This window comes from Clinocottus analis, unplaced genomic scaffold (genome assembly GCF_023055335.1).
Source record: "Clinocottus analis isolate CAN_PGR_092001 unplaced genomic scaffold, fCliAna1.0.p SCAF_12, whole genome shotgun sequence".
Lineage (NCBI taxonomy): Eukaryota > Metazoa > Chordata > Actinopteri > Perciformes > Cottidae > Clinocottus > Clinocottus analis.
The window spans coordinates 14,293,201-14,310,339 of NW_027175843.1; the positions used below are offsets into that span (position 1 = coordinate 14,293,201).

General features: G+C 41.1%; 3 protein-coding genes across 3 annotated transcripts in view; 1 reads left to right on the forward strand and 2 right to left on the reverse strand.

Moving 5' to 3' along the window:
• Nucleotides 1-618: 618 nt before the first annotated feature.
• akap17a (A kinase (PRKA) anchor protein 17A) lies at nucleotides 619-7,878 on the reverse strand. Its single transcript, XM_068573269.1, has 7 exons — nucleotides 7,754-7,878; nucleotides 6,598-6,945; nucleotides 6,058-6,276; nucleotides 5,390-5,602; nucleotides 4,364-4,512; nucleotides 3,836-4,076; nucleotides 619-3,135 (listed from the first exon to the last, which is right to left on the reverse strand). Exons 2-7 carry the CDS (start codon nucleotides 6,934-6,936, stop codon nucleotides 2,203-2,205), a joined length of 2,094 nt encoding a protein of 697 aa, XP_068429370.1. The 5' UTR covers nucleotides 6,937-6,945; nucleotides 7,754-7,878; the 3' UTR covers nucleotides 619-2,202.
• A 1,693-nt stretch (nucleotides 7,879-9,571) lies between these two features.
• Nucleotides 9,572-14,916, reverse strand: sowahca (sosondowah ankyrin repeat domain family Ca). The gene is made up of 4 exons (XM_068571839.1): nucleotides 14,469-14,916; nucleotides 13,558-13,946; nucleotides 12,547-12,933; nucleotides 9,572-11,636 (listed from the first exon to the last, which is right to left on the reverse strand). The coding sequence occupies exons 1-4, from the start codon at nucleotides 14,812-14,814 to the stop codon at nucleotides 11,172-11,174; spliced, it is 1,587 nt and encodes a 528-aa protein (XP_068427940.1). The 5' UTR covers nucleotides 14,815-14,916; the 3' UTR covers nucleotides 9,572-11,171.
• A 1,004-nt stretch (nucleotides 14,917-15,920) lies between these two features.
• Nucleotides 15,921-17,139, forward strand: part of septin10 (septin 10) — an 8,165-nt gene continuing 6,946 nt past the window's right edge. The window contains exon 1 of the mRNA XM_068572533.1: nucleotides 15,921-16,062. Coding sequence (XP_068428634.1) covers nucleotides 16,033-16,062 — 30 coding nt within the window. The 5' untranslated portion in view covers nucleotides 15,921-16,032. The remainder of the gene's footprint in view (nucleotides 16,063-17,139) is intronic.

Genomic DNA, 17,139 nt, shown 5'->3' on the forward strand with positions numbered 1-17,139 from the left:
TTCACCGATAATTTGTCCTCCTCATAAAGGTACTTCATGTGTGTGTGTGGATGCCAGTGAACATGCCCACCCGGCAGCAGCAGCAGCAGCAGCAGCAGCAGCAGCGAGAGAAGCAGTGGGCTAAGCTGATTACGGCCAGATAACCCAGATTAGAGCAGGGGCTCAGTCTGCATTGGACAAAGAAACAACTCTCTGGCAATACACTGCTGCCTTGTTCATAACCACTCATACACACTTGGATGGAGACTTTCACTCAGTGCATTCTCATATCAGGATTGTTTGCGTGACCCCCAAACATGTGATTGATGCTTTTGGATGACCAAACCTGAGGCCTGATTGCACTTGTCCTGAGAAACTAATGGTAGCGTCAGACCTTATGACACAGACGGCCATGTCACATGCCTTCATGAGATTACAGACACTAATCAGACTTTTAATTATTCATGCACATAGTGTATTAAACCAGTGGCGTATGGACAGCACAGAAACACAACAGCTGAAGCTGGGTAAAGTGTCACCTTGATCCTTCACACAAAGTTTTAAGTTTGTATAGATTTCCATAAAGATTACTGCACGATTGAGACAGAATCACACTGTGGATCACAAAACAGTGTTACATAGTTTTCAGTATGACTTTATTTGAATGTGTATGCGAGACATGCTCTCAGAGATCATGAGCATACGGTACAGAGAACAAGTGGGCATTGCCATGATAAGTAACAATGTCAATTTAGCGGTGTCAACAAAACCACTGGACTTGATTGACTTTACCAAATCTGAAATACAACAACGAGAACTGTCTGTACAGCTATTAAGTAAGGCTATAGAAATGTAGCTCAATTTTACTTGGTACAGTGCTGGTTTGACTTGAATCCCAGAAGATTTTCTTTTAAAACAATATTTAAACTTTGACCCAGACTTGGAAAAAAAGAAAAGGCCTTGAAGAAATTGGACAGATCTCAAAGCGATCACTTTAACTCAGGACTTGCACAAAACAGAAGAAAGAGGTAGAACACTGCTGATGTCAGGTCCAATCAAGTCTTCATGCAACTCACTCAACAAATCCCTTTTCGAACAAACTTCTTCACGTAATGTGTAAATTCTAATTAAACTAAAATGAATGTGTCTTTGTAAGTTGAAACGTTAAGATCATCAGACATGGAGCTGCTTGGTGGCGCTGGACGAGGAGTCTGCCGTAGCATTTAATCATGTGTTTTTCTGAGCTGCTTACCAGCAACACAGCCGATAGTGAACAGTATTAGAAGAAACATTTCAGACTGTCTGCAAAATCAAGTTACAGATCAGCTGAAATATAGAGGAATGCTTCTTACGGTCTGTGGAAATGTCACATTTGTAATGGAACAGCAGCCTTTATTCCACTTCAAGGAGTTCCTACGGCAGCCCTCAGGTCTGATAGTGTGTGAAACTTCATGCTGATTGCATGTCAGTATACAACACTGTCTGATGTTCTGTGGTCAGGCTACAGGCGGGGGTGAAGAGCCTGGTGACGGCTCAAAAGAGCGAGGAGCATTTGTACTTTCCACTTTACAACTAACTGTTATTCATGCACATAAACAACTTCCCTGCAGAAAATGAAGTATATCAACAGGCTGTTGGGTCAGACTGGAGCGTCAATCTACAAAACTAATGAGCTTATGATATTAGCCCTAAATTCAAACAATTATCAGCCTGGTAATGTTCTCAACATCCAAATCAAATAATCAATGTTGAATACCCTCATAAGTTTATTGTAGTGCAAATTTGGATGCAATGGTTTTTCACACATCACAAAGTATAACTTTTTTTTAAGTACATTTTGTGTGTTATGCCATGAAGTTGTTAAATGTATACACATTGAAAATGCAAAAAGATTATGTCAGCAGCTTTAATACAAGAGTATGAAATGTGGAGTAGAAAAAAAAGAAAGGTAAAAGCAGCTCCCTAGAATCATCTGCAAAGATATTCATGCCTTACACAACATACACGGTACACTTACACGTATTGTTTTAATTGATTCAGTGGAGTTGATTCTACTTTTTATTTTTTAAATTGGACTTTTTATTCATATCTAATATTTCTTGTTTTTGCTGCCCTATTCTGGTGTAACATTACTTAAAAAAATGTTTATTCTTCTTCTAAAACTTACTAAACTGCAGGTGTAAGCCCAACAAAAGGGGAATAAATAAATCTATAAACTGATAATTAGCATCGTCTGAAGTGGCTCCTGTCTCTACTGTTGCTGTGTCTCCTGTCTCGACTGTTGCTGTGTCTCTTGTACCTGTAATGGCTGTGACTCCTCCTCTCTCTACTTTTGTTGCTGGCCCTAGAGCTGCCCCTGACATGTCTACGGTGACTTTGCTTGCTGCTCCTCTCTCCACTGTAGCTTCTCCCGCTGCTGCTCCGGCTCCTGTCCCGGCTGGAGCTTGTGCTCCTGCTGTAATTGCTGTGGCTGCACCTCCTGCTGCCACGGTGACTGAGGCTCCTTCTATGACGACTGGAGCTCCTCCTTCGTTGGCTGGAGCTCCTTCTCCTCCTGCTGGAGCTGTGAGAGCGCCTCCTTCTCCCTCGGCTGTGGGAGCGCCTCTTTCTGTGGGAGTGGTTACGGTCCCTCGCTTGCTCCCTACTGTGGCCACTCCTCGCCACCTCTTCCCTCCTTCTCTCCCGGTCTTTCTTGTTGTCCTCCCCTACTCTCCTCTCCTCTGTTGTTCGTTTTTTCCCTAAAACTTGTGGATGCACACTTGATTTGGACACCGGCTTCTCTTCACTCTCAATTGCCTTCACTCCGTACATCCTGCCCAGGACCCCCAACATCACATCATTGACACCTGCATCAGACGCCTCCTCACTCGTTACAGGAACAGCCTGGTCCTGTGTGCCTGGAGGTCTTATGCCTTTACCGCTGCTCTTCTTTATGAGGTTGCAAAGCAGTTTCTCTCGAAGCTCTTTCTCACGCCGCTGAAGCTCCAGTGCTCGGTCCTTCTCCACCTCCACCCTCCGCAGCTCATCCTCCTGCTTGCGTCGACAGGCCTCCAGCTGCTGAAGACGAGCTAGTTCCTTCTTTTGTCGGGCCTGTTTCTGCTTCTCCTGCTCCTCCTGTTCAGCTCTCCGTTTCTCTTGCTGCTGCTGTTTCAGGTCCTGGAGAGAAGGAGGAAACAATGTAGGTACAGATAAGTAAAACAATTCATTTAACTTAATTAATTGATTAAATGTAAATTAGGTTGGGACAAGACACTGCTCTAGCTTCTTCTAGACCAATATAAAACTACATTACACTGTCATGCAACTTAACAAAGTACACAAGCTCTTTATGAAGCAGTATCGAATAAGAAAAGGTTTTACGAAACAGGTCGCCTTGTTCTGTACAAAAGGTAGCAAAACCACTTCTCGGCACAGATAAAGATCACCAAATCCTACGTTTTATCTAATTTGAGCTGTTAACTTTACACAAACAGAGGTGTATTCTTGGCTGAGAGTCGTAACTTTTTGGACAGCTGCGTTTACATTTAAATATGAAAGTAGTATATGGGTTATAACGCATATTTGTTCTTAAACATTTCTATGCTGCATAATGTGAGCACACTATCATAGACAATACTAAATTAAAGCATGGACAAGGTTTTTGAGGACACTCCAATGTGCCTTAAGTCAGACTGTTGCGGCTTCCCTTTATAATTCCTGAAATCTGCTGCAAGTTGCTCATTTCTACACAGGGCACAGCCTTAATACTGCTTATTGCACATTAACTTCAGTATTTGTTTCCAAATCAAAAGTAATTACATCCCAGATGGATGTGCGCATCTACCCCTTTAAAGATGTATTGTGTATCTTTGTGTACCTTGGCCCTGGCCAGAAGCTCAGCAATGAGACGAATCGACTCCAGGTTGCGCTGAGCCAAAAGCAGCCTCCTCTCCTCCATGGCGATCTTCATCTGCAGCTTCTTCTGCTCCTCTTCCTGCTGTCGCCGGACCTTCTTCATGTTTCTTTTCTCCTCTCTCTCCCGCAGTTTCTGCTCTCGCTTTCGTATCCTGTCTTCCTTCCTCCTTTCCTTCTCCTCCTCTTCCTGCTCCTTTTGTTTCCTAAACAAAAAGAAAATGGTCCTATGTGATGATCTGTTATTGCTGGTAACTTTTTCAAACAATGCTGTGCAGCAATGCATTGTAACTTTTCTCAGTATAGTAAGAATTAAATTAACAAAAAATATGTACTTTTGTTGTCATTCACTCAATATCATACTGAAAATGAACGCTTTACCATAAAATATGAATACAGAAGTACAGCATTACACATTTAGCGTGACTGTTCTCCTTAAAAATAAATGTTAAGGTTTGCGATACCAGCTTTGCATTTTTGTCTCCCATAATACCTTTCATCGTCCTTACGTCGCTCCTCCGCTTCCTTCTCCCGTCTTTTCTGCTCCTCTCTCTGCCTCTCCAGCTCCTTTAACTTCAGCCTCTCTAGGCCTCTCCTCTTGAGAGCCAACTCACTCAGGTGCTTGCTGGTGTCAAAGGCCACCTGAGGAAAAACACGGGTTACAAAAAGGACATTTCATGGTATACATGCAAGCATCTTAATTATCCTGTAAGAATATTGTTTAAAAAAAATATTACATTTGTTTTTGAGCATTTACAAGGTTCCATTGGAGTTTTAGTAGATCTGGATTCTATTGTGTGCTGTGGTGATAATTTCAGCCTGTCTGGTAATACTAGACTCAACAATCTTGTCAAAATAGAGTAAAATAATTTGGGTAAGACAGATTCAGCACTCTAACAATATAAAACAAATTGATTGACAAACTAATCAACTTTAAGTATCTTCTTCTTTCCATTGATAGAGACCTTCCTTTGCTTCCTCTTCAAACTGAAGCTTTATTCAGTGGATTACGAGGCCTCTGGCTCTCCTCTACCCTGATCACCTTGGAAATAATGACGCAGCAACTTTCATTCTCATTCCACTAAAAGGTCTTAAAGCTGCTATGTGTCTCTGAACAACATAATCTAATTATTGAAATGTGCCAAATCACTACAGCAGTTGCAATTTACTTGTTCCCTCAAATGTAAAACAAAAAGGTATGCAAATCTCTTGGCCATGAGTTAAACTCAAGTTTTCCCAAACACATTTCCTGTTAATTTGAACAAATTGATTTCTCTAGTATTGTAACATATTAAGGAATTTAAACAACTTAAATCAAGCTTAATTATGTACACCAGGCACTCAAGCTCAGAAATGGGAAACTTTATGGAAATGGGATATCAACTCGCATCAAAATGATCATGTTCATAAAGGACATTTTTAAATGTTTCAGTTGAAAAAGTTAAAAAATAAATAATCATTCCTTACTGTGCCATGAACACTAACAAAGCTAATGCACAACCATGAGAGCCTACGGTACCTTGATGTTGCAGGCCACTGCCTTTCCATCGTCTCCTTTCAGCATCAGCTTCATGCTGCGCAGAGTGTCCATTGCCTTGGTGAAGCCGCCGTACTCCTGGAACTGGACATAAGCCTCAAAGTTCAGATGACCCCCGAAACTGAATGTGTTGAAGTTCTTGTCCAGCATCTCTTCCCGGTACGGGTCCAGCATGGGGATGTCAACATTCCGCACCTACAATAAAAAAGGTGGCATATTGACTAAATCAAATACAATGTTGTTTATGGCCCAATATCTTAACATCTCATATCAATGATGAGGCAATATGATATACATGACTTCTTTGAACAGTATTGCTGAAGTTAAAGAAATTTAAATGACTTCTGCTTATTACAAAATCCAATACATGCAGAATCAACCAGTTCCACGGGGGACTCATTATGTCACTATAAGTAAGGATCGGTGCTCCAAAAAAACTCATGACAAAGATTGTACATGTTATACAAGCCGTGTCTATAATAAATGAACAGAAATGTCCTGCACAGTAGGTTATATTTGCAGCGAAGGCCACATTGCAACAGTTATGTTCCGCAGCCCACTGAGGCATCCCCTTTTTCAAACTAACATGTCATGTAAAGTGAATTCTGTCTTAATTTCCTGTTAAAAATAGAAACAGAAACACGGCCCACCTGGCCAAATGTCTGAAAGACCGCAATTAGGACATCTTCAGAGGGCCGGTCTGGGTACGGGCTGTCCTTCTGGCTGAACCAGCGGCAAGGAAGTCCCTCTAGGTGGATGGTGTCAGGTCTCTCTCCTGGCAGAGTCTCATTCATATCCTTGGCGTCGCGGAAGAAGGAGTCCCAGTCGTGACGTGTAGGGAAATCTACTTTGTTCTCTATCGCACGAACCTAAAGAAAGAGAGGGAGAGAAGGGATGATATACTTATTCAGTTGCCAGTTTGTTGTGTACACGTTGATAAAACTGCAACATTCCAGTACTACAGCTCTGCAAAATACGTTTCTGATGTGAGGATTTCAGAGAAGTGTTTATTCAGTGTGGTCATTTTAGAGGTTGTAGTTTGTGGTGATAATTGCACAGCACTCTACAGAGAGCTGTTTCCAATATTTACTCATGACTGTCATTGACGTAAACAAGCTGAACAAAATATGAGAAACATCCGTGAGCAAAGTTTTACCACGAGGTTCGTCAACCAATAATGTCAGCCTTACCTTCAGGACATCAGTAAATCCACTAAGCTTGATGCTCTTCCCGTCCAGGCGAGACAGCAGGCTCTTGACCACCGTCTTGTTTTCCACCTCGCCCTCAAAGCGGATGAAGTCCATTGTGCTCTTCGAGATTCGTAGGGCTGAAAACTGCTCTGGAGCGACCATGGCCTTTATCCTCTCCATCACTTCCCAGTTCGAGATGCTCTTGCCTGGCAGCTTGAGCTGTGGCAGGGCCACACTGATGGTCATTTTGGCAATGGGCTTGAGGTACAGGTTGTACTCCGAGGAGAAGCACACTGCCTCCGTAGTATCATGGACAATGGTGGTCATTGTTGCAGACATGAGGGGAAGCTGCAGGAAGGTCGAAGAGAAAATGAAGACTGTGAGCAACTTTGGAAACACAGAATTAGTTAACTTAACTATGTTGTGCTTTCGCCTTTTCAATTTAATGACGAATACCAAAAATAATGGTTTGTTTATGCCCCTTATATCTGCAGCGCTTTGTCTCACCAAACAGCCAAGCTTCAGACATCTAGCTATCGCTAGCTGTTAGCTAAACATGATTAGCTTTAACGTTGCTAGATTACCTGAGGTAACGTTAGCTTTTTATTAACAAGGAAAACATGACGTTAACAAACACGTGTTGGTTGCAGGCTCTCGTGTAATATACATATATATATATATATATATATATATATATATATATATATATATATATACACACACACACACACACACATACACACACACACATTAGCTAGTTAACTGCACCAGCACTGTACTCGCATAACGATACCTGACCTGTACACTTTAGTTATTTTAGCGTAAGACGAACTCGAAGGCTAATTTGTGAAACAAATAACTGATGTTAGCTGACCATAACAGTCAAAATACCACGTTGAACAACACTTTAACTTTAAGATAGACTGCTAAGGTTACGAGCAAACTGTTTTGTTCATACAAAATAGCCAGCATGTGAGTCGTTAACATTAACATTGATTACTAGCTGTTAGATGACGTTAGCTGCAGGCTAGTTTACGTTAGCTTGAAGTGGTTCGTAACCAGCTCTCTCTTGCTCTCTCTCTTACACAACGTCCGAGTGCGTTTAACATTATTTAAACATCCATCGGATACCATCGACTATTTCACCGCCACCTACCTGGCATCGGTTAACCTCCAGGCAAGAAAATCGATAAACGTATTGCAACGTAACTAACTGATTTATCGAGAGCTAAACAAAACCATAGAGAAAGAACCAGAAAGCGTCTTCCGCATGCAGTAAACTTTGACCTCAGAAAGAAACAACGTGTCGCAGCGCCGCCGCGGCGTTGTTTCAGAACAGCGACACCGTGCGGAAGATGTGTGCAACGGGAGGAAAAATACGTATTTCTGCTGCATCCACTTGGTTTTAGATAGAGATCATTTGTGTGGAGTCAATGGGTAAAAATAAAACAAATAAAGTACAACTAATAAGACACCCTGTGTCTCAGGACTGTTGTAAAATTAGTAATGCACCTTGGGCCAATTTGTTTGGGTGTTTATTGGACTAAATAATAAAAAGTGTATTGACTGGAAATTCACCCAATATGCAAACAAGTAATTCCTTATATTATAGTTATAATTAATAATTTTATAGTAGTCTGTTTTTCCTTTCACATTACATTTTTTTCTGAAGTTTAGCATTACAAATCCTAAAGAAATGTACTGTGGTACTGTTATACACTAAATAGGTTGAGTGCTTTTTATTAGCACTGTAGGCTATGTCACAAGACAGCAAAACATCCGGCAGACAGTTCACATTTTGTTACTAAACTGATGGCCATTTGGCACTGCTAGTCACAAGTTAGGCGTATCATGAATGGCATATTCACTGTGTGTGGAAAGAGTGAGAGATGGGATGTATTGGACATGGATTAGTCCAACAGCAGAGGCCCTAGGCGAAAAAGTTGGCACAGTTTCTCTGAAAATATGGCAGAGGAATTTACATAATAGGCATTACTCTCTTCACTTTGTATGTAGGTCAGTAGCTGCAGTCAGATAACCTCTCTGCTCTGTCTCAATCAGCAGTCATCCAACAGTGAGGCCATCTCAGCAAGAATTTAGCAGCCCGGGAGAAAGCTTATCCCTTCAGTGACTTCAGTAAACCTTGTTTGACTCGTCAGAAACAGAGTTCAGAGAAACAGCAGAAGAGCAGACTCTGACAGAGCATTTACATTTACACAAGCAGCACAGTTGATTGTAATGACATGTATACCTGTAATCCTACCTTTCAATTGCAGATTTGCTTCTGTAAACATGAAGCAGAAGTAGAAAAAATGACAAGCTACTTTTCTTGTCGTTTCTAACATCTGTAATATACTGATGAAACTTAGTAAAATAAACACAAAACTAAATAAGCAGTGGTTGTTTGTTGAAATGTGAATTTGTATTTAATAAGAAAAAGACTTTGAGGTCAGATCAGATAACTAAAATATCATCAATCTTGCGAGGATGTTTGCTTGGTAACAATATAAGCACACACACACACACACACACACACACACACACACACACACACACACACACACACACACACACACACACACACACACACACACACACAACAGGTGCAGAATGAGGACTGGCTGTGAATATATTGGGTGCAGCATTACATGGACAGCTTGTGGACAGGAAGCCGTGGATGTACTGTAATGGAGGGTTCCGGGATGATCAGCTCATCAATTATTCAGCACCACCAGACAAGGACAATCACTTGGTGTCAGCATGCCTGGCAAACAAAATAGCCAGCTTAATTTGGGGCCTTTGTCCATTCTAGTTGAATCTGACTCGAGCATTCATGGCATACATTATGACAACTCTGACCATCGTGTTTAATCCTCGTTACTGATTCTGTGTTTCTACATATTCTGCAGATTTGTTTGCTTGGAACAACAGTAGCATACGGTTACAGACCACTGACTTTCCTTTTATACAGACATGTTTTGCTTTATTTCAAATGCAATGATAAGACATGAAGACAAAGATGACAGTGGCTCAGTAACAATGTATTCACATCACATCATAACTTCACAGTATTTCACAAAGAAGACAGAAACAATTACTTTTCGACACATAAATGAACATTGAACATTTTCCCTAATCGTGCGTTTGAAAAAGTGACATGAAAGTAGGTTCGTACAATACATTTCTAGTCAACCATAAAGATACATGAAGCCCTATATGATTTAAGTACAAAGGATACAAAATACTAAGGGAACTTTCATGAAATCTAGGATTTGTTGTTGATCAGATATTCAGGTATAAGCACGGTTCACATATTTGGGAAAACAGTCAACAAGTCAATGTGCTCATCAGCTAAACATCCAGCATATTCTGGCCTAAACTCTTTAATTTTCACAGATGACATACATGATTAATGACCAAATGATTGTGGACATGCAAGGTAAGAGCAATACAGGAGGCTGACAGGCAATGTATTAAATATCTAATTTGGTCCAAAGTGATACGTTTCATATTAATTGTTTGATTGCAAATCTATTGTAGAAATGTAAGCAGTGCTATGCTGTTTGTCGATAGAAAGATCTTGACCTGAATACCTTTTCACTATTTTAGATGTTGATTGAGGCCCAAACTGCTTAAACTCCAACATATAGAAACAATGTAACAATCAGAATACCAGACCCAGAAGACTTAAGGTTAATTATGATCAGTAGAAAAACATCAGATTCTCATGTGCTCCCACCCTGTAAAACAGCTCTACTGTGTAACTGATGAGTGTCGTTAAAATACTTGGACATAACTTAAGCCACGATTTTGGTATCAACTAGAAAATGGAAAAATGAAATTGTACTTGTATACAGTACAGTGCATTATACATCTCAGGGTGTAAGAATCTGATCACCCCTTATCAGTATGAAAGGGGATCAATAACAGCTGGCAGGGTTTTAGTTTCGCAGTTTTATCCCATAATCCCAAACTATTTTCAAAGTGACAAGTGCAAACATGACAACCGCACATGGTTGTTTGGACATACAAGAATTCTGAGGTTAAAACAGTTTGAATACTGAAATCTGGTAATTAAAATTCCCATTACAGAATTGCATTTAAAAAAAACAGCACCACCCAATCAAAGGAGCCTGAAATATATAAAATTAGTTCTATGAATATATTACTTTACTCTGCAAACAAATACAAGAATTTAGATTACTGTGTGGGATCAAACATAAGTGCTGTTTTCAAATCCCTCACCACGGTGAGTCAAATAATCTAAAGTGAAAACATATTATAGTCTTAGTTCAAGTGTAAAGTATTAAATTAAAAAAATAGTGTGTTGATTGCTACCAACTCGAAGAGAGCATAACACAATTATATGAAAACCCACTAAAATAAAAAAAACAACTGTTCAAAAGCCTGTCAAAGAGCAGTAGTTCAGTTTTTACTCAAAGAATTTTGTGGCAAATAAAATGCTACATAAACTGTGACCCGCCCTCAGTAAACAACAAAAGGATATTAACTGCAATAGGAACAAAAATAAGGTTGATTTTCAGAAAAAAAAAATACCGCAGAGTTGTATAACTTTATCCAAACAGGTTGGATAGTGGTCGCGTTCGGACAGGGCTACTGGGGAGCTCCTCTCCTCGTCCCACCTCCCCCGTGTCCCTGAAGGAGGCGCTGTGGATGATCTGGGCTCGGTGTCGTCCTCGGTGCAGCCGGGCGTTCAGTCGGCTCAGAGAAGACTTCCTCTGCATGCCCCCTTTGGTCCTCCCAGTCGCGACTCCTTCCTCTGCGTCCCCGGCGGGTGGGTTCAGGAGCCGCAGTGGGTTTAGATGGCCCTGGAGAACTCTGGGAAATCGCCACCCGCGCACTCTGCTACCGCCGCTGTTGGTGTTTTCGTTGTCTGACTCGGCCCCTGGTGATGTGACCACTCCCTCCTCAAGCAGGTCAGCAGCCAGCGGCGGGGACAGGTACTGGATGGCCCGCCTCCCGCTGTAGTCTCGAGCCTCAGGGTCTGCCTCCCAGTCTGACAGCAACACACGCACCACCTGTCAATCACAGCTCATTAAATACACACAGTGGAGACAGTGTTCAGACACTGACTCTTGTTACCTTGTTTTCATCAATAATCAAGCATGTCAACAGTAGAACACCAGTTGACTACTCTGCTGTCATCTTGTTGTCGGTCTTGATCAAACCACGATTAAATGTATGTCTTTGCATGTTTGTTTTTCCTTATTTGGTATGGATGGTAGCCATTTTCAACGTGTGATGCTGTAGCATTATTTGTTGGCTGATGTGGACTGTAGTATTGTATGCATATTTATAATGTTGTTAATATTACTCGTATAGTGTGTTTAGGGGGCTAAGATCGGCTAATTCTGAGTCATTTACAGTTTTTTTCTCTGTTGATCAATGAGCCCGGTCCAATCAAGAGAAAGTAATTCCATGTCATAACATAACAAATGTCTGGAAAAGGTTTCCTCTATGGCCATATTTATTGTTTTCCTATGACTGAGCACAGCCTGCACATGTTTCTGTTGAATCCCAGCTCGGTCTATTATTGGACAATGTTTCTGTGGAAACATTCCTTCTTTGGAACAAAAAACATACAGTAGATACAAAATGCACCCAAACCATCATTAGAAAATTTCAGAAAAAATGTTTTGGTCGTTAGATTGCAAATAAAATCCTTTCAATGGACTGTGTTTTGGATTCAATTATTAGGGAGAGAAAGTCCATTCTGCAAGAAAAGGTTTTCTATAATGATAAAGTAAAACACACATAATCTTTTCAACTAATATTGTGTAAAAGAATAAATAAAACAGTTCATACAAAATATTTACATTCTTTTTCTCGATCATTCACTCCAGGCAGACAGAGCAGATACAATCATCTGCTCTGATCACTGAGCCGGCAACACATGACACACGACCGAGACCATTCTACGCAACCCACCTGTGTGTGTCCATGCATAGCTGCCAGGTGTAGCGGTGTGTATCCGGCACTTGATCTCACGTTCACGTTCACATGTATCGCGTTCTCCTTGGAGAAGGCCAGGAGCTGGGTGAGCAGCTCTGCTTTGCCCTGCTTGGCCGCCCAGTGGAGGCAGGTGAAGCCGGTGACAAAGTCTCTCTTGGCCACGAGGCTCGGTTCCACAGAGAGCAGGGGCTGCAGGCTTTCCCACAGTCCGTCTGAGGCGCACAGCATCCACTCATGTTCCAGCGGGTCCAGGGTCACGGACGCACAGTCCTCATCAGCTGAGGAGAGGAGCGATGCTGAATCTCCATCGCTCCTCACTGAGTCCCGGAGGCGTGAACCGCGGTTGATCAGAGACCTCCGAACCTGGAAAGGGAAAAACATTGGAATGAATGAGGTGCATTCTTTACACGCACTGTAAATATTACCACATTTAAACAACCAAATCTATTTGTTATTTGTGGAAGGCCACCTAAAAACAAAAGCACCACTGTTCATCACAATGCACACAATCAAACTGATGTTAATTGACACATTTGAGAGTACACAAATCCGTTTGGAAAGAATCCATGCATGTTGGTTGAAGCCTTTATGATGATACATAAATGGAGGTAATAGGTCAAACTGCCTAAGAGTTCCAGCGAGATTACATCACAGGGTCTGTCAGTTATATAAGACAGAAAGCTACTGCGGTGGACTCACACTTCATGAATATTTCATTTCTGGTTACATCCCAAATGGGGCTTTTCATCAAGCTGTGCTCTTGGCCATGCTGCAAATTATACAGCAACAAAGGCAGGGGAATGTTTTGGAGCACAAACAAACACAAACACCTGATGTGCCATTACTGCTTTAGCCGAGGCTAAATGTAGAACATGGTCCAAGGTTTAACCTAATGGAAAGCAGTGCAGCAGTATTTTTCTATTATGTCCATGAGTTTCACATGTTATAGGAACAATCGAAAGAAAAAGCCAAAGAAACACAGTGTACCTGAGGAGAACTACTCATCATTAGCTCAATGAAGTTCCTGCGACTTCCCTTAGGTGTGTTGATATCTCCAACAAAGTCCAGCCCTTCCCAGGCGCTGTCTTCGGATAGGCAGCTGGTCAGTAAGGCACGCTGGGAACCCTTGGACACCCTGCGCGCCCCTCTCGCCTGCTGGCTGTGGGACCCTGCAGGGTGACCCTGGTCCAGATCCCCAATCCCGATCACAGGGGCGGACTCCCGCCTTCTCCTCTCCCTTAGCTTCACCTCTCCACCTCCACCAGATGTAGGAGTAGCTGTGTGGGTCTCAGTATTCTGGGATGGGGCTGCAGGTTGCCCATTGCCATTTGACTGTTTGCCATTGTCCAGGCTGGCAGCCAAGGAGCTGGTTGCTTCTGTGGAACAATTGGGCATATGTTTTGTCATAGTCATTCAGCTTTGACACTGTATGAAAGAGTAGTCTATGGCACAAGCTTAAATTGAATGGACTCTCCCAAGTATGCACACAGATAAACTGTTAAGGTCTTTGTGTTGTAATTATTCTGAGTAATTTTAGAGTTATTGTGATTGTTTTTGGCAAGAGAGAGGTTGAAATCAAAAAGTCCAGATCATTTGATTTGGACAACTCCAGTCTGTAGTAGTAGTAGTAGTAGTAGTAGTAGTAGTAGTAGTAGTAGTAGTAGTAGTAGTGGTAGTAGTAGTGGTAGTAGTAGTCTTGGCCTTCATAAACAATGACACTTGATAGTGTCTAATCAGAAAGCCAAAGCTGGACAATCCAATCTCAGCAAATATGTAAATATGTGTACATGCGTTAGTGAAATGAACGAACACATTTGATTTTTAATATAAACGTAGGACATTTTAATAAAACAAATCAAGTGCCAAAATATTCACAACAAAATGTGTGCCTCACTCACCTGTTTGGTCTCCGGTGTCAGGGTTGCCGTTGACATAGTTGTTGTCCAGTGTCTCCGGGATATTGCCATTGCACTCCGCGTGATCGTGGCCGCCTGTGTCTGTCCGCATCACCGACTCCGCGCTGCCTTCAGTGTTTAAACAAACAAATGTCACGCCGTTTTCCACCTTTACGAAGCCCACGTTGTCCACGATGCGTTTCAGCGCCTCACGGTGCACCGCTTCCTTCGACTGGTCAATTTCCCCCGAAACTGATAGGAAATGATCGATAAGCTCCATCTGTTGGACCCTCCCTCCATTCTCCATCAGGAACTCCTGCACGGTTTGTTCCGTGCAGGGAGACGCCATCGTCCCACCGAACGGCCCAAACAGCGCGCAAAGATAGCTGAAGAAGTTACACAAGGCCGTTTCAAAATGACTCCATGTTCAAGCCACTGACATTCATTTAGGTCGGTGACGACGGGGTGACAGCATCTTTCTCTTCTTTTCCTCTCCTCCACGGGGAGTGTCGAGCTTTGGCAGATAGGGGTCGCACGTCGGTCACTGAAACAACCATGCAGACGGCTCACCACTGCAAATTGCATGCTGCGTTCACGTGGTCCTCGTAAACGCAGACTACAAGTTATTAGCGAAGGAAAAGCAGTGTTTTTTTTTCTTTTTTTAGAACGCTGCTTTGTTTCCAGTGTCGACAGAGCAGGGGTGGCGTGGGGTGAAGTGGAAAAATAAATAAATCATGTATTGAGTGTTTTTTAACGTGACAATATTTACTTTAAGTCTAACGTTATATGGTCAACACATACGGTACAAATGCACCAAAGTCCATCACAAACAAAAATGTAGGCTCTACAAATTGCAAATTGAAGAAAATGTAACCTTATATATATATATATATATATATATATATATATATATATATATATATATATATATATATATATATATATATATATATATATAACACATAAAATGAAGAGTAGATTGGTTAGATTGATTAGTTAATATTGAAGACCATGCTGTTATTCACTCGGGTTTTGTATATATCATTAGACTGATTGCGTAAAAAAAATGTCATCACATGTCTTGTGAATTCTCTGGTAAAAACTCAAATCTGAAACCAGGCATCAACATCAGAACAGAGATGTTGCGTAGGGTTTGGGTTTACGATTATTTTTGACAGCCCACAATGTGCCATGAAGGCGACTGGGAAAATTAATCTGCGCTCTACCATTATTCAACAAAGGGGTGGCAGGTTTATTACTGCAGGCCATTACATCGTATGGCTACATTATCTCACAATTTTTGTGTATTTTAAACCGAAATATACTTTTTATAATTCAATTTACGTTACAATTTGGCCACATATACAATATTTTAGCTTTAAAGATAATTTACAAAACTAAAGACCTCCTTCCTATCTTATTTTTGAGTGGTATCGCCTGCCCAGTTGTCGACGGTATACGCAGTGAGGCGGTCCGAACCAAGTCTCTAAAAAAAAGAAGTGGGCTTTAGTTAGTTTTATTGTATTATTTCTGAAACTATTTGTGTTGTTAACTTCTGGCCCGAACTATGGCTTCTTCTGATGTTGCTCGGCAGCCGGTTAGTATTCTTTATTCTTTTCTAGTTGATAAGTGACAGTGTTTTTGACACTTGAGTAGGGAGTGTCCATGGCTATCATTAAGTTAGCTACCGCGAGCCCGATCCCTACTTTCTGTTAAAAGTTATTGAAATCCCGTCAGTTTAAAGTCACTTAAACACAGAACACAAAATACATCTGCCATTCACGACTACATACATCGGGAACATCAACGGGGCTTTTTAACTGATACCTATACTCAACCTTTTCAAAAGGGATTCATTGTTACACCAAAATTCATTGCGGACGAGGTTTCTGGCTAACAAGAAGCTAGCTAGCCACAACAGTCAAAAGTTAATGAAAATAGTTTTGGTGCTGCTTGGTTAAACATTCTTACGCTAGAACCACTAGCAAAAAAGTATTTACATAGGACCTGTTTTACTGGTAAGTCACGTATGTTCCGCTGGCTTTCCAGCTGGATAAGTGCCACCAAATCCGGAATTTAAGCGACATTTTTGGATGATGTTTGTCGATCACGTCACGTTCGTTAGTTAGGTACTCCAACCGAGACATCTTGCTTAAGATAACTCTACACTTTTTCTTGAAACTATTGTTTCCCACAAAGACAATGTAGTTAACAAAAAGCAATGATGAAGATCTGTCATGCGTCATTCATTTTTTTTAAAAATCCTACCACATCCTAACTCGGTCAATGTTAGCTCTCAGCAGGTCAGAGGAGGACGACAGGAGAGCGATTATCCGTAGACTGTATTTAAAGTGAGATATTTTTGTAGCTTGCACATTTAAAGCAATTTCCATATATATATATATATATATATATATATATATATATATATATATATATATATATATATATATAGCGAGAGCATCTTTTTAGGGCATGTTTTTAGGTCTTTTAAAATTGTTGTCAAGAGTCACTTATACATGTAGTTTATATCCAAAAGTTGCACAGCTGTTTTTATACAAGAAAAACAATGTATTTAGCAATGCAAAAAGATAGGTGACTGGACCTTTTGATATGTGAAAGATTCCTATTGTTTGTACCAAGTCCATTGTTTCGTGATTTCATATTATACCCA